The sequence below is a fragment of the Cheilinus undulatus genome, linkage group 13 (genome assembly GCF_018320785.1).
Source record: "Cheilinus undulatus linkage group 13, ASM1832078v1, whole genome shotgun sequence".
Lineage (NCBI taxonomy): Eukaryota > Metazoa > Chordata > Actinopteri > Labriformes > Labridae > Cheilinus > Cheilinus undulatus.
The window spans coordinates 23,897,813-23,921,930 of NC_054877.1; the positions used below are offsets into that span (position 1 = coordinate 23,897,813).

At 38.5% G+C, this 24,118-nt stretch overlaps 1 protein-coding gene across 1 annotated transcript in view; it reads left to right on the forward strand.

The window, feature by feature from the left end:
• Window positions 1–14,404: 14,404 nt before the first annotated feature.
• agap3 (ArfGAP with GTPase domain, ankyrin repeat and PH domain 3) overlaps window positions 14,405–24,118 on the forward strand; it is a 172,599-nt gene continuing 162,885 nt past the window's right edge. The window contains exon 1 of the mRNA XM_041802299.1: window positions 14,405–15,384. Coding sequence (XP_041658233.1) covers window positions 15,015–15,384 — 370 coding nt within the window. The 5' untranslated portion in view covers window positions 14,405–15,014. The remainder of the gene's footprint in view (window positions 15,385–24,118) is intronic.

The window sequence follows — 24,118 nt, forward strand, 5'->3', positions numbered from 1 at the left end:
ATCCAGAGGACAACTGGGTTTGTGTCAACCCTTCCCACTTGAAGGTGCCCTCAGAAGACTTACTCATCTCATCTACACCTTACCTCAGCCTCATTTTTTGCCCAAACATGCCTAAAAGTCCTTCTCTTTATTGTATACTTATCAATGTATGTCATGTTTCCTGCCTGTTTTTTTTTTTTAAATTAACTTGTTTTGTTTGTTTTTATATTTTTTTCTACTATCATTACAGGAAATAAAGTTTGAATTATACATAAAAAAAAAGGGTTTAATGCAGGATTTAAACATGTCGTGTTTTTAGATTGTTGTCATCTCTCAATACATGTGTTTTATTTGTATTTCCTCAAAGTAAGGGTATATTTCATTTTCAATTGGTTATGCAATATAAAAGATGTACATTGCATTTCATTTCATTGTTATTTGCACATTTCTATGTAAGGTCAGCAAAGACGAGGCTTCTTTCAGCTGTTTTATAAGTCCAGGTGCAGAAAACCAACCTGGTAGCAGACCTGATGCAAAGTTGTCTGCAGTGTATTCTCAAAATCATGTTAAAAGCAGACAAGTAAAAACAAATAAATGTGGTCAAGAAAAAGCCCATCATTGTTGATCAGTATCAGTTCTCTAGCTAAATGTGTTCACATATAAAGAATTCAAATTTTTTTTTTAAATGCCTTTCAATGATTTTACACAGATATCAACGTACTACTGCAGAAACCCTTATCAGAACATACATCCGTAAATTTTATTTCATTTGTCTTTTCTTCTGATAATGGGTACATTTCAGCAGCTCTTAAGGTCTTAAGAAAACAGATGAAATTCAGTTGTTATCAAAGAAAAATGGAGGGAAAGTGCCTGGGCTTTCAGCTGGAACATGTATCAAAGAGTAAAATGTATCTGTAATATTGGACATAGTCCCTAGACAAATTAAATTAAAAGCAAATTCTCTATTGGATTGAGGTCTGGGCTTTGATTTGGCCATTTCAGAATATTACCCTCATTGTCTTTAAACCATTTCACTATATGCTTCGGGTCATTGTCTTGCTGGACAAGTTGTAATTCTCTCGCAGACTTAATAATATGATAATACATAATATTGTTAACATAATATTTTGCCACACTCATTTTACCCTTAACCTTTACAGACCTTCCAGGGCTGGCTCCAGAGAAGCATCCCTACAGCATGATGTTGCCACCACCATGCTTCACAGTGGGGATGGTGTGTTTGTGGTGATGTGTAGTGTTTGGTGTCCACCAAACAAAGTGTCTTGTCTGATGGCCAAAAAGCACCATTTTGGTCTCAACAGACCAAAGAACTTTCTTCCACATGCCTTTTGGCAAACTCTTGTTGAGATTTGATTTGAGTTTTCTTCACCAGTGACTTTCTCTTTGCCACTCTCCCTTAAATCTTTGACTGTTAAAGGACCCGTGCAACAGTTGTTGTATGCAGAGTCTCTCCTATCTCAGTTGCTGAAGCTTGTAACTCCTGCAGAGTAGTCATAGGTGTCTTGTTGGCATCTCACACTAGTCTCGTTGCAGTCACTCAGTTTTAAGGGCTGCCTGATCAAGGAAGATTTACATATGTGACATATTCCTTTCATTTCTTGATGATCAGAACCCTGGGGGATGTTCAGAGCCTTGGAATGTTTTTTTTTTCTTTTTTTATCCATCCATTGACTTATACTTTTCAAAAACCTTTTCTCTGAGTTGCTTGGAGTGTTCTTTTGTTTTCATGGTGTAATGGTAGCCAGGAATACTGATCAACCAGTGACTGGACCTTCCAGACACAGCTGTCTTTATACTACAATCACCTGAGACACATTCACTGCACTAAGGTGATCCTCATTTCACTAAGTGTGAGACCACTAGCAGTTGGCTGGACCTCTGCTGAGTTAGATCAATCAATTTAGAGGGGGCGAATGTCTATGCAGTCACTTATGTTACTAAAGAGGCCGCCTGCTTCAAGGACAACAGCTTCATCATCAGGCTAATGGACATAACTATTAACACCACCAGCACCTCAAAGCAGCTGATTTTAAATCAGAAAAAAGTATTATCTAAACTGGCTTGACTGTTTTCTACTTGTCTGTATGTCAATTTTGTCAAACTTTGGCTACAGTCTTTCACAAACCTGCAAATGTATGAAGTATTTTGTCCTTGTTAGGGATCTCCAACATGGACAGCTTTTACAAAGATGCCTCATTCTGGTTTGTTTAATCTGCTTTGTTTGTGAGGCTGTGGTTGCATACAAAAAAGCATTCTAACTTAAATGATACCCACACAATGTTGTAGAATACCTTTCTGAATGTCAAGGCTAAGCTTGGAGCTGGGTGAGATCACTTAAAATCTTTTTCTCTTCAATGAAGACATTGCTGCACACAGCAGTGACCATTAGTGACTCATACGCTGAACAAAAACAAATCAAGTGATCCCGGAGGTGAAAAAAATCCCCTCACAAACACAGATGAAATATGCAATGAGTAGCCCTTTTCGAGCTGCCTGTAACCTCCATTAAAGTGCTTTTTAAAAAGAGAGACCTTGTTTCATTGGACTTTTGGTATAAAATGCTTTAATAACTTTAACCTGAGTTATAGAAGAGGAGACAGGAGTACAGAGCGAGGTCACTGCTCTGATCCAGGAGCAGCTGTCTGCGCTCAGCAGCTCTTTGTACTGCACAGCTTATATCTTTACCACCCTTAGATAGTAGTTTAGGCTGATGTATTTAGATGGCATGCTTCAGTGAAAGAGCATAAATAAAAATGCTCTGACACTATAACTCTCTATAAACATAGAATGGTTCTTTATGTGCATGCAAGAAAATAAGACGTTATCTTTCAAAATCTATCAGTTTTTTCCCTTTAGGCAGCAAACGTCCTTATAAATAATAAAAATGTCAATTATGTATTCAGCTAACTATCTTTTCTTTATTGAAACTTTTTTTTGGGTTAATCATTAAAAATCCTGTGGGAGAGGTCTTAGCATGTCTAGACACAAGGTACAAAAAGCCTATTCAGTATTTAGCTTGTGCAGATTTTAATGCTCATGGGAAACAAACCTTTTCACTGTGTATAACCACATTTGACTGGAGGAAGTGCCTGCTGTTCATGCCTTCTGTTAAACAGAAATTTAAAAAAAGAAATGAGCTAAGGCCATAAACACTGGAGTAGAAGACGTACTTCTTTAAATTTCAAGACCAAATTAGTTTCTAATTTTTTTTTTCTTTTTTATCCTGTTATTGCTAAAGCTGCATACACAGAGACCAGAAATACATTAACATACCGTATATCCATTATCTATATTGCTTGTCCCATCGCAGGGCCCTGAAGCCAGTCCCAGTTGTGAGTGAACTAGGGGCGGAGTACATCCTGGACTAGTCAACCACAAGATTGACATGTAGATACAAACAACCAGGCACAAACCCTTCCTGGACACCTGCAACAGGTGAACATGCAAACCCCTGACAGAAAGGCCATGTCTGATTGGGATTCAAACCAGGAACATTCTTGCTGTGAGGTCACAGCTCTAACAATTTCATCACCCACGAACAAGGCTGCCCATAAGGGGGGATAAAGGGGAAATCTTTATGGGGCCCTTCCAAATGGAGTCCCCATGGAGGTCAGCAAAATCATGATCCATTATAAAGTTAAGCTATGATAACCATGTTTTATCTTTAATCTTAATAATAATCACTCTTATCAAAGCAAATAATCACTCAAAGTAAAAAAAAACAAAAAACAAAAAAAGAAAACTTATTAATGCTGTTGTAAAATAGAACCTTTTTCAAGACGGAAACATCTCTTTTCTTTAAACACAATTACCTTTGTTTGGCAATCATAATGATATGGATAGGCACATTGAACTAAACCATTTGGAAAGTAATGTCAGACATCAGGGTGCCAGAAAATAAAGAAGATGAAACTAAGCGCAACTTTAGTGGGAAAAAATGATTTAATAATTACTTTAACAATTAAACTAACAATTAATTAATGATGGATGACAAGTAGCCAAAAATGGGTTAAAAGTGGACAAAAAAAGAAAGCAAATTTGCTTTAAAGTATCAAAGAAAAGCTGTGAAAATAGTTTAAAAGTGGCAAAAAAAAGAAGCAAAATGGGCTAAAAGTTGGAAAACGATTGGCAAAAAGAGGTCAAAAGTAAATGGATGTGGGAAAAGGTGTAAGGAGTGGCAAAATGGGCAAAAGAAGGTTTGAAGTGGCAAAATAGTAGTGAAAATTTGTAAAAGTAGGTTTAAAATGAAAGAAAATGTTTAAAACAAGTTACAAGTGGAAAACAGAGGTTAAAGTGGCAAAAATGGGCTAAATTTTGCAAAATAAGTGTAAAGAAGAGGATAAATTGAAAAGATGCTGTAAAGACAGGTTTAAACTGGCAATCAAGTTGTGAAACTTTTTTCAAAGTGGCAACAAAAAGAACTACAAATAGGTCAAAATTGGTAAAAACTGGGCTAAATGTTGCAAAATCAGTGGCAACTAGAAAAGCACTCAGAGAGCACAGACCTCTGCCATCAGCCCTTTCTCTGAATTGTGAAGAATCCTTTAAAAACATTCCTGGATCCAGACGGTGATCTGGATCACTCCCAAAATCTAATTTGACGATTACTCCCTCCCTGGTGGGATGGAGACACGGTGAGGCAAAGCATTGGCTTCACTACGTGTGGAGGTCATGGCAGAGGGTGAATATTCCTCTATTCCTCCCAGCATTGTGAGTATTCTCGCTACAATTTGCTGTCTTTCTCTCTGTTATGCTCTGACTCATCTCCTCAACCGGACGTGTGTCTTTCAAACTCTATAAACTTCAAAACTTTGAATGAGTTACTCATGTCCGCCATCTCCTGGTGTAAAGTGGTAACAGGGCAGACCTCTGCCATTAGCCCTATCTCCCAATAGCACAGAATTCTTTAAAAAATTCCTGGATACAGACGGTGATCCAGATCAGTCCCAAAATCTAATCAGTTCTTCCTTATGCCATTTCTGACAATTCCTGAAAATTTCCTGAAAATTCGTCCATGTCTTTTTGAGTTATGTTGCTAACAAACAAACAAACAGACAAACTAACAAACAACCCACCTGATCATATAACCTCCTTGATGGAGGTAATAAGAGGTTAAAAGTGAAAAGAAGGGGCAAAAGGTGTCAAGAGTGGCAAAAAGGAGTGAAATTTTGTTAAAGGTGGCAACAAAAGATGTTAAAATGGGTTAAAATGGTGAAAATGGGGGAAAAACATTTAAAGTGGATAAAGTAGATGTTAAAAGTGGCAAATATATGGTGAAAATGGATAAAATGAGAAATCCCATAAACCCATATTTTATTCACAAACAACATAAATAACATTTCAGATGCTGAAACTGAGACATTTTACTGTTTCATTAAAAATATTAAGTCATTTTGAATTTGATGGCAGCAATGCATCTATAAAGTAAGCAGAGGGCATCAAAAGGCTGGAAAAGTAAGTGGTACTAATGAAAAACAGCTTGAGGAGCATTTTGAAACTAAACAGGTTTATTGTCAAGAGGTCAGTAACATGACTGGGTATAAAAGGACCAGTTTAGCAAGGCAGATTCTCTCAGATGTAAACATGGGCAGAGGTTCACCAGTCTGTGAAATACCATCAAAAAATTGTGTAGATTTTTTCGGGAAATGTTCCTCAATGTAAATTTGCAACAACTTTATCCCACCATCTACAGTACATAATGTCTTGAAAAGATTCAGAGAATCTGGAGAAATCTTTGCACAGAATGCAAGGCTAAAGGTCCGTTTTGGATGTTCGTGATACTCGGCCCCCAGGTGGACTGAAAGTAACTGTATGGGCTCACACAGTTCATTTCACTGTATCTCTGATGGTATGGGGTTGCATTGGTGCCTATGGTGTGAGCAGCTGACACATCTGGAAAGGCACTATCAAAGCTGAAAGTATATAGAGATTTGATGATCCCACCCAGACACTGTCTCTTCCAGGGAAGGCCTGGGAAAGCTGTTAGAATCCTACATGAGGCAAAAATGGGACAGCATTCCTCTCCCAAAACTCCAGCTACTGGCCTCCTCATTTCCCAGATGTTTACAGACAGTTGTTGAAAGAAGAGGAAATGCTACATGATGGTAAACACAATCCTGTCCCTACTTTTTTAACATGTGTTGCTGCGATTAGATTCAAAATAAGCTAATATTTTTCATGACATGGTAAAGTGTCTCAATTTGAACATCTGATTTGTTGTTTATGTTCTATTGTGAATAACATAAAGGTTTATAAGCATTGCCAATCATTGCATGGGTTTTGATTGACATTTTATACAGCATCCCAACTTTTTTGAAATTGGAGTGGCAAAACTAAAAATGACAATAAGAGGTACATACTGCAGATATACAAAGGAGTCAAATGAACTATACAGTTGCACCGGCCTCTTGTTGCTGCTTGCTTAGGTCACGACTCCGTGGCGCCCAAAAGTACTGCCCGTCAACACTGATTGGTCCTGTCACTTTCTAACCGGGCCCAAACGGTTCAGACGGGAGCTTTGCAAGATGGATACGCCAGTGAGAAACACGGAAACGGGCGAATCCATCTGCTTTGCAAGGCTGGTAAGGAATGGTAATGGGATATACTGTAATACAATATAAGGTGCCATAAAAGTGACAACAGAAAACTAAACGTGGTATAAGTAGCCTATAACATATCATTTGTGATGCTTCACTATGAATATAAAGTAATAAATGTGAGGAAATGATAACTCACTTGGAGGGCATAAATTAGTACAAGAAATAACACATAAAGTGTAAAAAAAAATAAATCAGAACTATGCAAAAATGCTCACAATCATTAAACACATTTTTGCCAAAACACCTCCTTAAAATTTTCCATTGCTATTGTAAATGATAAATGGTACATTATTTGAAGGAGGCGTTTGGTGTTAGGGTCCTGTAGAATGAAAATACAGAAACTAACAAGGACAGAAAACTTAATTCATAAGCAATAACAAGAGCCCAGTGTGATACATGCAACAGTACATCATTGTTTGACTCACATGTGACTGCTGTTAGTGATGACACCCCCGTAATTACATAATGGTGTCAACTTTCTAGACTTTCATACTCAAACTGCACATTTATAGGGCTGTAAATGCATTAACTGGTCATATGACATGATATCATCTCCTGTTTTTGTAGTATTAATACAATGTATTAGTTTATCAGTTGATCAAGCTTTATTTGAAAGTATATGAAAGTGTCACTGCTTGACTCTGAATGAATGTTTGCACAGACATCTCTGAAAAGACTCTAATTTTTTGGTCAAAAGACCTTATTAAGCTGGGAGAAAAAAAGATTTGTATTGAGTATCCATCCCTGCAGCTGTGAATGAGAATTAATAATTCAAACATATTCCATGAATATTGCTCTCCAGCTTTTTTTTCTCCGGCTGTAAGTGAATCTTTGCTGCTTGGTATTCATGGCGTCCTCCAGTGTCCCGGGGGCAGCTCTCAGGGGCTCCACAGATCATTGGGAGGGAGATAGCAGACGAGTAAATTGGGAGATAAAATGTTCAGTTTGGTGGGTTCATAATGTAGTTCTGTGCAATAGACTTAAACTTTATATTAACTCATTTTAGATAATGAAATTTATTCAAACTAACAAAGATGACAGCATGAGTTAATGAAAAGTTTCTCTCTTTTCCTCCTCTGTCTCTTTTTAAAATTTATTCTTTTTACTCTAGAATGAAACTAGACTTTGTTATAATGACTGGTGTTAAATGATGTCTGAGATTAGAAGACAACTAAAATCTGGGTGTAGTGAAACTGGGTGTGTATATGTTCATACGCCTAAAAATATGATTTGTTCCTTATTGTTTTGAACAATCATAAAAATGTCACATTCAAATACTCAAAGTATGATGGGTTGGTCCTGTCATATAAAAACAGGCTACAGCAGGGATATCAGTTAGGTTGTTTTTACTGGCCTGTCCCTGCTGTGGGACCGCCTTGATTTGAAGATCCTGAAACATACGTGAAAACATGAAAAACCACAGCACCACCTCTCCAACACAAAATAAACAACCTAAGCACAAAATCCAAAAAAGGCAGGTCATTTAATCAGTCCAAAGGGGAAATATAAAAAACAGAGGACAAGGCAAAAGGCTGTGACAAAAACAGGCAGTAACCAATCACAAGAGAGCAAGCAAAGAGTCCCCAAGAACGAGGACCTCTAGGGAATCACTAAGAACTGGCAACAAGGAAGGACACGCAGGGGTAAAATAGGAGAAAAATGAAACAAAGGTAAGGGTACTTAAAGACAGGACAGACACAGGGGATGGAAAAATTGAAGAGTAGGACCAGGAATACAGAGAAAGGGGTGAGAGACAACAAAATAAAGCAGGGAACAGAAATGAAATTGTGCAAGAAAAACAAAAATATGACCTCATCAACTTGACAGATTGTGTCACTTCCTCATGAATGAGCAGAGTAATAACCACTAATGTATCTTTGAAATAAAAACTGAAATATCACATTGATTCAGGTATTCAGAGCCTTTACTACGCACCTTTTGCAGCTTTTAGTCTTTTTCAATATGATGCAACAAGCTTTTCATACCTGGAATGGGGGATTTTCTGATATTCTTCTTTGTAATATCTCTCAGGCTACAGTCAGGTCGGATAGGGGGCATCAGTAGACAGTTGTTTTCAGGTTCCTAAGAAATATTCAAGTCTAGGTCTCTCTGGGACATTCACAGAGTTGAGACACTCCTGTGGTGTCTTGGCTGTGTGCTCAGGGTCATCGTCATTTTGGAAGGTGAACCTTCGGCCCAGTCTGAGGTCCTAAGTACTGCGGAACAGGTTTTCAGTGAGGATTTCTCTGTACCTTGCTCCATTCAGCTGCTAAAAAAACACCCCCTCTGCATGATGCTGCCACCACCATGCTTCACTGTTGGGATTGGGATGACATTGGGCAGATGATGAACAGTGCCTAGTTTCCTCCAGAGATAACATTTGGAGTTGAGGCCAAACTGTTCAATCTTGGTTTCAACAGATGAGACAATCTTGTTTCTCTTCTTTTTTGTGGGCTTTCATGTGTTTTGCAGTGAGGAGAGGCCAATAAAGCCCAGATCAAGGGAAGCTGCAGCTATACTCATCCTATTGGAACTTTGTCCTATCTAAACACAGGCTTTCAAGCGCTTAGTCAGCATGGCCATCAGGTTCTCACCTCTCTTACTAAGGCCCGTCTCCCCCATTTGCTCAGAGAACCTGGGAACCTCAAGCACAGCAATCCTGTCTCTGAGCTCTGCAGGCAGCTCCTTTGACCTCATGGCTTGTTTTTTTCTCTGATATGCATTGTCAGCTGTGAGGCCTTGTGTAGAGAGTTGTGTGCCTTACAAATCATGTCCCATAAATTTAATTTATCATGGGTGGACTCCAATCAAGGTGTAGAAACATCTCAGCAACAATCAAGAAAAATGGGAGGCACCTAAGCTCAATTTCAAGTGTTTTTCCACAGGGTCTGAATACTCATGTCAATGTGATATTTCAGTTGTTTGTTTTTAATTAATTTGTAAAAAAATCTAAAGTTCTGTTTTCACATTGCCATAATGAGGTACTGGGTGTAGATTAATGGGAATAAAAAGGTTTTTTTTAACCATCTCAGGCTGCAACATAAGAAAAACAAAACGTGAAGGTGGTCTGAATACTTTCTGAATGTACTGCATACAAGAGTTCACAGACAATTTTAGGCAATTACACATACTAATTTTTTTGGACTAAAACATACACCAGTCATAAAAAATTACTATTAAAATGTTTTTATTATTGATGCTGTAATGCGTTTGGTCTTTGCACTGGCAACTAATTTGTAAATCCTTCATGGCAGATATGCCTGGTTTTCTTCATATTTACAATTTATTGATATTTGAATGTGATTTAGAAAAAAAAACAGCTGTCATGCAAAACGCCAGTGTCTCTTGTGTTGATGAATTTGTCTTGTAAAATGTGTTCATCACTTCCATTTGCAGTTTATAAATGTTAGTCCAATTTTACATTAATGATATCCTGCCTGACTACTTCTAAATTACCTCTATGGCATAAACAACATGTTATCTGCTAAGTGATTATATTTTATTGATTATTCTCAGTGTTTTTAATATTTCCCCACACCAAGAGTAACTAGGAGGTTATCAAAAAACAGATTGTGCAGTAAAAATGTAGACTATCTCCCACTGTAATGTGGTGGAGTTGGAGAACAAAGTAGACATTTGAAAGAGTAATGTTACGTAATTTTACACACAGAGCCTGAGTGAGCGTAGTGAGTAACTTTCCACCACAGGCTGCTTGCCAAAAAAGAAAAGTGCTGCAGTTATATCCGATATTACACAGGCTGGCTGTATAAAAGATTATATTCATAGCACTGGCAACGTTAAGTTTCAATCTGTAATAAATGAGCTGATTATTAAACTGCATCATTCATGAGACTCCACAAAAAGGGAAACCATGACTTAGGCCTGAATCTTGCAGATTATCTAAACGTAAAGCTATAGCAACGATGAAGAGGACGTCAAGTTCAATTTTGACTATTTGATTCATTCTGCATCTTCCTGCTCCTGAGCTGACAAAGCAAATGATGCAGTATCTGTGTATATCGGTGATAAATTTGGGATTGCTTTAGAAATAAACAAAACTTTGACAAAATCTTCAAAGCAGGATTGAACAACCACTGCTGCTTGGAAATGCTGTCTATTCTAAAATGGAGAGCAACAGGAGTATGGTAATGTGCTTGGGATGAAAAGTTCTACATTTGGCCAACAGATGGAGGCAGAGGGCTGAAGATAAGCAGAACCTGCATTGTGTTGCACAACAAATTCATAAACATATCCAAATAAATGCCTTTATGATGTCTTAAAGCTACTGTGAAGACTTCTTAACTAGGTTGAAATAGACTAGAACTATTACTGGTGCCTTTAAATGACCTTCAAAGGAGACCATCCAAATAAAAAGGCCTGTCATTGCTGAACAGATACACTATGCAGACAAAAGCATTCGCCCACCTGACCATAACATCAACAGGGACTGTGACTACATTGTTTTCAAACACATGTACATTAATACAGAGCTGGACCCCTTTTTGCAGCTATAACACCCCTCCACATCTTCTTGGAAGGCTTTCCACAAGATTTTGGAGTGTTTCTGTGGGAATCTGTACCCACACATTCTGTAGAGCATCTATGAGGTGAGGCACTGATGTTGGACAAGAAGGCCTGGCTTGCAATCTCTGATCCAGTTCATCCCAAGGGTGCTTGATGGGGTTGAGGTCAGGGCTCTGTCCAGGTCAGTCAAGTTCTTCAGCACCAGACTTATCAGACCATGTCTTTATAGTCCTTGCTTTGGGGCACAGTCATGTTGGAATAGAAAAGGGTCTTCACCTAACTTTTGCCACAAGTTGGAAGCATAGCAATGCTCCAAATGTCTTGGTATGCAGAAGGATTAAGATTGTTCTTAACTGGAGAAAAACAGCCCCATACCATTATCCCTCCTCCACCAAACTTCACATTTGGCATAAATGCAGTCAGGCAGGTAACGTTCTCTTGGCATCCTAAAAATCCAGACCTGCCCATCTGACCGCTAAACAAAGAAGCGAGATTTGTCAACCCATGGCGCACGTCTCCACTGCTCCACAGTCCAGTGTCATGTGCTTTACCACTCTATCCAACACTTGCAACTGGACATGGTGATGTGAGGCTGCTCAGCCATGGAGCTCCTGGTGCTCAGTTTTTGTTCCTACATTAATGCCAGTGTTCAGAAGTTCAGAACTCTCCAGCTATGGAATCAGCAGAGCTTTGTTGACTTTTATGCACCATACACCTGAGCAGTCATTGACCCTCTGCTTTGTGTTTTATGTGGTCCCCTGCTGTGTGGCAGAGTTGCTGTTGTTCCAAAATGCTTCCACTTTTTTTATAACATCCCTTACAGTTGACTGTGGAATATCCAGCAGGGGTGACATTTTGCAAACCATCTTATTGCAAAGGTGGCACCTAACACAGTGCTGCGCTTGGAGTCACTGAGCTCCTCAGAATGGCCCAATTTGCATCACAAATGTTTGCAAATGAAGACTGCATGTCTAGGTGCTTAATTTCATTCACCCGGGGCAATGGGTCTGATGGAAACACCTGAATCCAATAATTAACAGGAGTGGACAAATACTTTTGTCCATACAGCTGAGTGTGTTTTATGTACAGTGCTTAACAAATTTATTAGACCACCCTAACCCTAACCAAAGTAAGGTGTATGCCACAGCTGCCCTAAATTAACAGCACTGGTAATTACCAAAATCATTTGTATGTTTCTGCAATGGTTAATACACCAATATGTAGAAGCTCTTTAACCCAAATGATATTTTTAATGCTAAAATATCATTATTATTGTTATCCATGAATTTTCAAATTCACTGATTACAAAAAACTGAAAAAATAGTAAAGTACATTATTATTTCTTGATTAATATGTCAAATTATAGTTATTTACTTGCATTCCTGAACAGAAAAATGAGTTTTAGTGGTTGAATGTTATGCTTGATTAATTTCTGACTTCTCAGAGAAGCCCAGTGAGCCGGCTCAAATTTGGGTGAATTCAGTTTGAAATCCCTCATTCCTGTTCGAAATGGTAAAACGTGGAGAGCTCACTGAAAATGAAAGTGTCCGCATTAAAGCACTTCATGATGCTGGATGGTCTTTGAGACAAATATGACAGGTGGTCTAATACATTTGTTAAGCACTGTACCTGACATTCCTGCAACTGGGTAGGAGTAAGATTTCCAGTTTTATCATAAGTTGTAAGTTAGACATTCGAAATCTGTGAAAAAATAAATACAGGAAAGATAACTTTCTTTGTCAGAAAACACATCTTGACATAAGCACAAGTACTCTTTGTCCACCAAAATCAACACAAACTTAAAGATTCCTGAATATAGTGGCCAGTCAAGGTTCAAGTGTTGCATAAAAAGCTTTCAATTAATGTAACTAGATCCTCTGGAACCAAAGAAGCACAAAATCAAGACTCTGTCTTGCTGCAATTTGTATAATAAGCACCACTTGGTCACTTTATTGTATGTGGGATAATGGTCATATCCTTTCAAACAGCAGCTTCAGCATCTTCGTCTTTCTTTCCAATTTCTCTGGCACAATGCTGTGGTACAGAAGAATCAAAAGTTATGTGTCATAATGCAGCTGCTCAGAGAATGCTCATCTCCACTGTCACAACAGGTTTGATTACATAAGGAATTAGATAAGAATTATTACATAAATAATCTAAACAACAACACGCTTTCAAGCGTTAGATCAAGTAAAGACTGTGGCGCCCTTTCAAATCGTACAAAACTACTGGAACTTTCAGACTTTTTTTTTCCTGAGTCATCTACATTCATGTCCCTTAGAAATCCTTTGTGCTAAAACTAATATTAATCTCCAGGCTGAAGCTATGATTCATGCTGGGAAGAATAATAAAAAATGGTTATTGCTCTCTATATTATTAATGTGTGAGAAAGAAGCTTCAGAGCCGCAGGCTGCCAGGGAGTTCAAGAACTGTAGTGCTTTCATTTTTCCCCCATTATACAGAAATTACTTTTTTTTATATATCAAACTTTATCAGCTTAGCACAGCTCTCTTTTTCCCCTCCTTGAATATAAAAACGTCAAATCATTTGAGCTGAAAATGTCTAAGTACATTCATACCGTTTGGGTGCTCGTCTGTGTTTCATTAGTCTTTATTTGCACACCCACAATGCCACAAAACAGCACAACCTTGACTGACTGTGGCAGTCATCTGGCTTTGAGCAGCTGTTGTTGTAGTGCGCATTCAAACCGGGAGGTGGCACTGTTCCCTCTAATCAATAAACGACGATGTAATGTATCACGAATGTATAATGCATTGTTTCATAAAAACAGTGAGGTATTTAGCTTAAGAAAGGTTGGGTTATTTAATATAGGTTACTGTTTGAATAATAACAGTAATTAATATATGTTCTCAATGGAATACTTTTCGGTGCGATATTTTTAATTTGTTTAAATCCAAATGGACCTCAGAAGCTTAAGCGGAAATTCATTAGTATGTAGCCACTTTAAATCTGGCTTAAAGTTTTACTGACGTACTTAACATGGATTCTTTTTAAGTTGCGGAGGGTAAACATTAGGTGCAAAAAAGCTCCCAAAAGCCCATCTGTGCGCGTAGAAGCGCATTCGTGTGCACGTGCACGCACGTGTGAAAGTGTGAATGTTTAGGGTTGTGCATGGGGATCCTCGGCGCTGGCTAAACTGCTTCTTAACTTGAGACAAGAGCCCCCAATCAACTTCAATGTAATCTCCGCATCTGCTTGTATGCCTTGCAGATTTTTCGCGGTTGCATAACTGTCAGGTAGGTTATTACAATGATGTGCACGTTGCGATTTTCTCTCTCCCCTCTCCTGGCTCCAACAAATCCAATCACACCCTCCCCCATCTCAAGTACAATTACGTGATGGGTGACGTTGGAGCATGCGGAGGAGGAGGAGGGCGCTGGGCAGGGACCACTTGGACCAAAGAGGACTAAACGCTGTTTGGTTTTCAGCGCAGAAACAAACGCATTGAAGGCAGCGGCGGACAGACAGGGCGCCGTGCTGAAGCCGAGCCCATTGTCTGCTTCAAAACAGCAACAAGGGAAGAAGACGAAGAAGAAGAAGAGGGGTCTGACCATAACAGCGCTGTAGCCCAGAGAGGAGTGTCCCAGTGGTAGGCATTGCGGGTTTGTAAGGCACAGAAACAAAAGGGCCCTGGATAGATCTGGCCAATAACGGAAAATGAATCACAGTCAAGTAGTAATAATATGAACAAGAGCCGCGTTTTGTTGCAATTGGCGACCAACTATTAATGCTTCTGCGCCGATCGTTTTCCACACAATCAGTTCGCGCGGACTTCTTTTGTTCGCATCTCCTCAGACCTTAAATCTAGTCTGCAGATCTGTTACCGTTTCAAAAAAAGAGTCAAAATCTCCCGAAAGACCAGAAGAAAAGATGAATTTCCAGTCGAGCGTCCCATTGTCCGGTATTTCGCAGCAGTCTCAGCCGGCCATGCCCACTCCAGGCACGGTCCCTGTGGCAGTCCCAGTCCCGGTACCCCAGTCCATCCCGTCCCAGTTCGGATCCGGATCGTCCGCCAGCTCAGGGGCCGGGCAGTTCGGCTCGGGGACTGTTTCAGGCCAGGCTGCCCAGCCCGGCCAGGCGGGCTCGCAGTTTGTTTTGTCTAACTCTGCGGCCATCAGGGCAGAGATCCACCGGTTCGAGTCCGTCCACCCCAACATTTACGCCATCTACGACCTGATCGAGCGCATAGACGACCTGGCCCTGCAGAACCAGATCCGAGAGCATGTAATCTCCATTGAAGGTGAGTATAAGGGGAGGCTTTTCATTCATTGAGGGCTGTGGGGTGGAGGAGGAGGAGGAGGGGGTCTCCTTTCCTCTCCTTTCCTTTCCCTTCCTTTTATGCACACTTGCTAACATTGTCACAGTGTCAACAATCGCACTTTGAGGCTGGGGGCGTAGTCGATCTCATGGACCTGCTAAAGGCATGAATTGGCCCTTAAAATGCACTGCAGTGTTACAAGTATCCTGTTTCATCCAGCATTTAATGGTATTTTCTAAAGGGAACACCTTTTCGCATCTTGCACCAAATCAGACTCCAAATCAGTGCTGACTTATTTATTCTTCAAGTTGAATCCACATCTGTGCAGCACAATGTGGACTTAATGAGAGTTATTCCAGAGCATGCAGAAGAAACAATAATGCACCACTTTGTTTGGCATGATGGATGCAGTAGTGTTTGTTATGATGCCACTCAGCAGCCTCATTCTTGGAAAACAAGTCTATTTGTAATAATCTGACCAGAGAAGGATGACAGCGCCTGTAAAGCAGACCTCCTTCTATGTGGGAAGACTCTGGCATTGTGTCAGATTTAAAGTGAGGGTGATGCACTGTCATGGGAACGACATAAATGATGGTAGCAGTTTCGTATGTGTCTTTCCCAGCCGCTCACCCGGCCTGTGTATCCAGTGACACAGCAGTCAGTGAGCTGTCCATCAAAGTCAGCTGTCAGAGAGACTCCAAGAATATCATAGCATCTGTCTGGAAGTACATGTTTGCAGCTTCAGTTATACTGCCTTCTTTCGCAGCATTATATGGATTCCAATCTCTTTTGTATGAAGACTTAGGATGCAGTTGTCTTGAAAATACACAACCATTAAAATCTATCTCTGTGGGAAGAGGCGACTGGAGGATTTTATATTAATGGAGAATGGATTAAGCCAGCTATGCTGTGCTTTTGGCGCACATTATGAGCTGACAGTGAAAGAGTGTGCTTGTAAATATCAGATCATCTCTTAACAGTGTTATTGTTGACTATATTTGCAACTCATCACCCAAAATGTTCACTGAGATACTGCATTTTGAGCCTTTTCTAAAAAATACAGCAATGTTTTGGTCTGTTTTTTTTTTGTCTGCACTTAACACCTACTCTTCCTGTGAGGCATTGCAGTATGCCAATGGCAAAGGCTCATGGGAAATGTTGTTGAATAATAAGAAATAAATTCTGATTGAGAGAACAGAATTTGATCCTTTTTATGTAAAATGCAGCAATATTTTGGTCTGTTGGTTGTCTGCATTAACACCTACATGTGCTGTGAGGCTTTGCAGTAGAAGCCGATGGTAAAGGCTCATGGGAAATGTTGTTGAATGCTAAGAAATTAGCACTACTTCCTACATTTAGAGGAAGGTGTTTTAGTGTAATTTGTTGATTGTCTTATACAAAAATATACTATATTGACTCAGATTTGTCAGAGAAGATGTTGACAGTGTATTGCATAAAAATCTAGTATGAATTGCTTCAGGAATCTCACATTAAACACATACAGTCCAAACTGTCAAGAAGCATTGCAATTTTGAACAAAGCAAAACAAGTTCTGGATCAAAAATCATTACATATTCTTTATTGTTCACTGGTTTCACCCTACATTAGCTACTGTACAGAGGTCTGGGGAAATAACTACAAAACTACAATGCATCCACTAATTATACATCAAAAAAGAGCAATACGGATTATTCACAATGCTGGTTATCGTGATCACACCAACTTATTATTCCTACAATCAAAAATATTAAAACTTTCTGATATTGTTGAATTTCAAACTGCACAAATTATGTTTAGGGCTAAAAATGAGAAATTACCAGAAAATATACAGAATATGTTCTCTGAAAGAAAATGTAATTACAACACAGGGGGACCATATAAATTTGAATTTGTTTGCGTGCCCATTGTAACAAAAAGTTTTTGTGTTTCTATTTGTGGGGTGAAACTGTGGAATAGTCTGAGTATGGATCTCAAGCAATGTCCAGTAAATATGATCCAGTTTTAAAAAAGGTAGAAAGAGGTGATTTTCACAAAGTACAAAGTCAACAGACACTGGGAGTCTAATATATTTACTTTTTTGTTCATTATGGTGATGATAATAGTGGTAATGATTGTTGTTACTATGATTATCATCATGTTGAATTTCCTTTTTTGTATGTTTATATTTAAATGTAAAGTTTATGATGATAATATTGCAAGGATTAAATATTTAATATTTTAGATTCAATATTAAGAAAAAGCAATTCAGTTTGTATAGGTATGTGTATACAAGCATTAATTCATATAAACATATTTTTGATAAAAGAAATCAAATCTGTAATGAATTTATAATTTTGAAAATAGCAAATTAGCAAATTATGGAGTAGGGTGGGATTAAATGATTATAAATTAATTCTTATTTGTTTTTATATTATTTTGTCATTTTGTATGAGCATTATTTTCTTTCTTTGTATGACCACTTTGCACTCTGTTTCACATATTCAAAATAAATTTCTATCCATCTATCTATCTATCTATCTATCTATCTATCTATCTATCTATCTATCTATCTAATTTTTTTATTGACACAGTAGAACAGTGCCGGTTTTGTTGTTATGGTTTATCTAAACTACACTTGTCAAAATATAGGGTTTTAAACATATAGCCTATATGATTTAAAAAGTCAAGCTATTGACTTAAAATTATATAGAGCAGCGATGGGCAACTTTGGTTACTCGAGGTCCTCATTGTTACAAATTAGGGGTCGACTGACACTGTTTTATCAGGGTCAATACTGCTGCAGAGTATTAGTAGTTCTTGAGACTGATAACCAATATTTGGAACCAATACTACGATATGCAAAATGTACTCCAGGTGGCATAAGTCAAATTACATGTTCAGAAAATAAAGGGAAATAAACATATGTTTACTGTGTCAGTGGCATCCTAGGCCTCAGTGTTGATTGGCTAGTTCTCATCTGACATCTAGCCAATCAGATTGGACATTTGTTGAGACTGTGAACTTAAAGAAAGAGAGGAAGACACACTTTGCAGTGGAACCAAAGTAGTGCACTTTTTGACTAATTTACTGCAGGGTCCCCCAATTACTTTTACCAGGGGCCGAGGGCCGGACATGGATTTTTTTTCTTTATTTACACATACATATGTGGGTTAAATAGCTACTATAGATAGAGGATTGATTTGCAAGTAATGTAAACAGGTTAGACATATATATACTGTCCTTGTATCAGGTGGCATTTTTTCACATTTTTAATGTTTTTAAGACCCACTGATGCTAAATTTACAAGACTGGAGTATTCATTATAAATATACATTCAGCATGACTGTTTATGGATTTGAAACGGCAACCTATTGTCCACAATATCTGATCTGACCCCCAGATTATTTCACCTGACCTAGGATGAGTGCAGTCCAGAAAGAGAGAGGAGGATCCTGTAGAGATGTTTCCGTCTGCTGTGCTGTTACTGCTCAAAGAGCTATAAACCCTCATCTACTGAGTGAAAACTTGACATATAAGTACATGTCTGAGCCACAACAGTTGTTCTTCTGCATGTCCGTTCTCTCTGAATCCCCCTGACATCCCTGCGTGCGTCATGAAGTTGCGCATCTCCATGTGTAATTATGTCTGTGAGCACTGCACCAGGACCAAAAATGCCAATCTCTCATGTCATAGGACAGCCTGTGTCCAGGTTAGGATTACATTTTCAGTTATAAAGAATTTGTTCTATCATTATTAGAGTAATTTTTACAATTTAATGCGACCTGGAGTCAAATATGCCATAGGATTTATAAATGATGTCCTGTTTAAACGTTGTTGATCAAGACCATAATTGCATGTCTTGTTGACATAAAATTAAATTGTATGTAAATTTAGTTGATATTAGTTTGGCATCACAGATTCTTTATAATGAGGGATTAAATCAGGTTGACATTGAACTGAGTCACTCACCAGAACAGATACCATGTCTGCATTTGTGGCTGAAGGACTATTACGCAGGGAAAGTATTTGCTAACCTGAGAGCAGCTGTTTTAATCCCCGAAAGAGATAGAAGTTTGGTTTTACAAAGCAAAAACCTCTGATATTCTTAAAGGTCTGAGATGTAGAAAACTAGTAAGAGGTGCGGGCAGGGCTAGACTCTATGAGAGTCCATGCAGCTGCGCACAGTGGTTAAATTCTTGTATCAGCTGCTTTTTGGACAGTATTTTTGCGGAGCTGAGGTGACGCAGTTGCGCTGCTGTGCGCTCTGCCATGTGTCTTTTTACGACGTTCCTCCCTGCTCTGAAGAGAGTTCAACATACCATATCTAACTTGTTTATTACATAGTATTATGACCTTTCTTGCTGTAATTACAGAAAGATCATGATAAATGAGTGAAAATGGGTATTTTAAACACCTAAGAGGGTAAATATTGAAAATTAATATATATATATATATTTTTTTTTAATTTCCACCTTTTTCCCAAATGTCTTGCGGGCCAGATGACACCTGATGGTGGGCCAGAAGTGGCCCGTGGGCTGCCATTTGGGGATGGCTGATCTAGTGTTTTAAGACTCAAAGTTTGTATTTCACTTTACAGGGACTTTAAATAGCTCTCACTTTTATTTTTTAGCTTGGGAACGTTTAGATAGCATTAATTATGAAAATGGGATTGCGTCATGCTTTAACACATAGTATTAAAAAGTATCAAAGTATTAAACATTTTGACAACCCTGAGTAGAGCAATATTTAAACACTGCTCCTCATTTACCTGGATATATATCAGTAAATCACATTATCTCCCAGCAACATGAAAACTTAATGCAGATTTCAAGCACCATAGAACTGAGTATAGCCTAACGCTGATGTTCATGTTTAAAATCAACTGGTGGCCCTGTGGTGTTCCAGCTCAACATTTTAGCAAAGGAGGATTTTCCTGTTTTTTTCCTTTTGCCTCATCTTTGTTACGTAACGCCTCAGTTAAGACATGTCTTTATTCTGTGTCTTGATAGGACAACAGCGGAGCCTTTTGAGCCTTCTTTTAGAAGTACCCCTTTAAAAATAAAAAGGTTATCGCTTGCTTTATTTACAAATCTGTGTTGAAAACACTGGTTTGAGCCGTTATTTTCCTGGAAGTTGAGCAAAATTAAGTCCAGTTTGATTTTGTAGTGTTTGGTCAGACATTGACAAAGGAATCTTGTGTTCATGTGCAGCACTCATGAAGCCACTTTTGTAGAAGGGGAATTGTCTTCTTTTCTCCCTGTAAAATGACGCTCAACATGGAGCTTTTATATGTAGGATAACATTAAAATCCCCCTCTAGTTTGAAAAAAGTACACAATGGATATTCTGCATGTTATTTGTTCCAAAACAATACATATGAATACATTATGTAAGTTCAATAGTTTGTGACTTTCTGATTGCTAAATATTTTCATAATATTTGAAACAAGCAACTACTCTCTGAGAATAGTGTGCAATTTCTTAATTTAAAGGTGTACTGCTGATTGTGCATATGAGAGTTACACCAACTTCCTGTGAAAGTGGCGAAATACTAAAATGCTCACCATTGTTAGTGAGATGTCCATTGATGAACATGTGAGTGTTACGGACACATATTGGGGGCTTTAGTTCAGAATCTGAACTTAATAGGTTCAGCACAGTAAGAGGAATAAACAAGACAAGAAATGTCTCAGTAGGATATCACAATGTGTGTATTTGACCAAGTATCCTTGGGAATAAGAACAGAACTGTGGTGTTTGTGTCCACACCTGCAGGCTTATACAAAATGTTAAAGTGGGAGATATTTATCCCAAAAGCATAACAAAACAGGAATACAAAACATGCTCCTGTTAATGGTCTGTTTATTTGTCTTTTTTAAGCTTATTTTTAACATGTTTGTGTAAAATTGCAAAATGATATTTGTAGGCATACACAGAATGCAGAGAAATGAACTCATATTTGTGTCTTTCTCTCACAAACACGTCCTAGCTTTGATGTGAGCTTTTTACACGTTTTTAAAATGAGAAGCAGTCACCTTGATAAGTGCAACTCCAAGATGCTTTGAAGAGCTGCAACAGGAGACGCTGGCCGACTTGTCTCCACCTGCACTGTGTGGCTGCAGAGCCGTTCCTCTTCAATCTTGCATCATTGCAGAGTCTGTTGCTAAGGAACCGGTGGCTCGTGCATTTAGCTGAAAAACACTGAAGAAAAGAGTGAATAGAAATTACAGCCTAAAACCCTTTCAAAATGAATTCCCATCCTCGCTAAGGTTCCCCTGTTGTTTTGTTGATTAATAAGATGTTTATATGATGATGACGCTCCATGCTGGCTTTTTGTGATGGTTTTCTGTGCCTCACAGCAGTCCTTCATGCTCTGATTGATATTCAAGGTGCTGCTTGGGTGCAATTCCAAATAATATATATTTTCTCTTTTTTCATTTGTAAATCATGTTTGTGAATACAGATGATTAAAAGCAGACGAGTATGTAATTTATGCTAAGCTGGGAGAATGGCCAGGTCAGGAAACATGCAGGTAAAACAGCAGAGGTAAATTATAGAGGGTGGTGAGCCTTGAAAAGGTTTTGTTAGCCACACTAGACAGGGTATGTGTGGGGTCGAAAACAATTTTCCATCTATTTCTGCCTCAATATATTTTCATTTTGTAGTATTTCCTCACAAAATATCAGAAATTCAACCCTTAAAAGACCTGATTAAAGACCTATTAAACAAAACGAGACACATTTTTACCAAGCTACTGCTGACTTATGACCTGAAACACAATTGACCTACTGCTCAAATGACTCCACAATCCTCTGGATTAGATGGTGAGTTGCTAGCATGGTGACCAGGCACTTTATCAATCAGGCTTAACTGAAAAGTGCCATCTCCTGGATAGTGATTTGACCCTTAAATGTTTTTAGTGGCTTCGTCTGTAACATGTCTAGTCCAAGTCTCCACGTGGAAACCCAACTCACAGTCACCCTTTGTGACTGCATCACATGATGGAACATAATCAGTAGTTTTTGCAAATTGTGGGACACACTGACCAACAGATTGACTCATACAAGCTGCATGCTACTAAACAGTAGAGAGGGCAAGATGTGATCTGTAAACTTTTGTGAAGAATTTATGATTTGTGTTGGTTTTTGGACCCCCATGGACAAAGTGGCACATGAGGAGGGGCTTTTTGACTTTATTAGATAAGCTGAAGAGAAAGTAGAGGAAGACATGCACCAAACCATGCCAAGAGCAGGATTGGAACCTGCAACCAGAACATTGAAGTAGGGGTAGACTAATTATTGGCCTGGCTGATTAAAACAGTCCCAAACACAAATGGTATTGGAACAGTTTTATCAGAAATGACTCACTGTTTGATAAGATTTACACAAATCCTATCAGCCATTATTAAAGTGATTCATGATTAACACAATTGAAGCAGCTCTTCTTGATTAAAGCTGCACCAACATTACATGTCAGGGTCTTTGAGAGAGCAATATCCAAGCATAAGGACCAACACCAAAGATCTGTTTCCTGCACAGATTTTCCAACTATCGAAACACAGCATGTTAGCAGCAAACCTAATGAAGGGCAACACACTAGCCCCCAACAAATTTGGTTTATACAAAAAATGTTTGCCTTAGTTCCATTGAAAGACCCCAAATTGTCTGTCAAGAAAAAAGCTGGCCTTTGTGCAAATATAGTTGATGACTATACCTGCTTTACACCTACCTGAAGTCCTGCCCACAGCACTATCTGACTGGTTTGATGTCACACAACCACCAGCCAATCAACAGTGAAGCCTTGCTGGCAATGACAAAGGCAGTGTATGGCTGTTTCTCATGTTGATAAGATGAATGCTAAATGATTAATTTTCCTTAGCTTTCAAACCTGCGGTTTTAATTTTGTCACATTAAGTATATTTGCAGGTCATAACAAATGCATATCCAATATCAGTTATAGGTCTCATGCACTATTAATAAACGTCAGTAATCAGTTTCAGCCCTGAGTAAACAATATTGGTAGACCCTCACATTGAAGACTGTAGCCTGTATATAGAGGCCAGCTCTACCAACTGCACCAAACCGGAGAAAAGTATGGAAGTATGGCAATAATCACAATTACTGATACCTACCCCCCTCAGCGTTCCAAGACACTGCAAATAACAAAGAAATATTCAGTCTTTCTGCTGACGGCCTAGTTTGCTTTTGAAGCTTATCAAGAGGCATGGGTACGCCTGTGTTGCAACCAGATAAAAACTCATTACAGGAGCTTTAATGTCAATAATGTAATTCAACACTACAGTTATTGATTTACTTTGTAAATTAGAGGACGTAATATGTCAATGGATGCACACAACCCTCAGTATCACCTTTCACTGACAGCTAGACAAGTCCTTATTTAAACCATCGTCAACCCTTTCCATTGTTTGTTAGAAAGACAAAATAACAGTGTTCTTTTAACAGAGGTGTAGTGCTTGAGTTGAAGAGGTAAAAAGGTTATAATTCAATTTGTTATATGTACCTTGTATTTCTGAATCAACAAACACATTCCCCAGCTTCATAACTGTATTTATTTTAACTCCTTTTCCTAAAACAGAATTAAAAGGGTTAAAAGTGGCAAAAATGGAAGGAAATGGTGATGAATGGGATTTCAATAGTGGCATGAATGGGTTTAAAGTGGCTAAAATGCAGAAAATAAAAGAGGAAAATTAGCTTAAAAAAACGAAATTTGGTTAATGTTG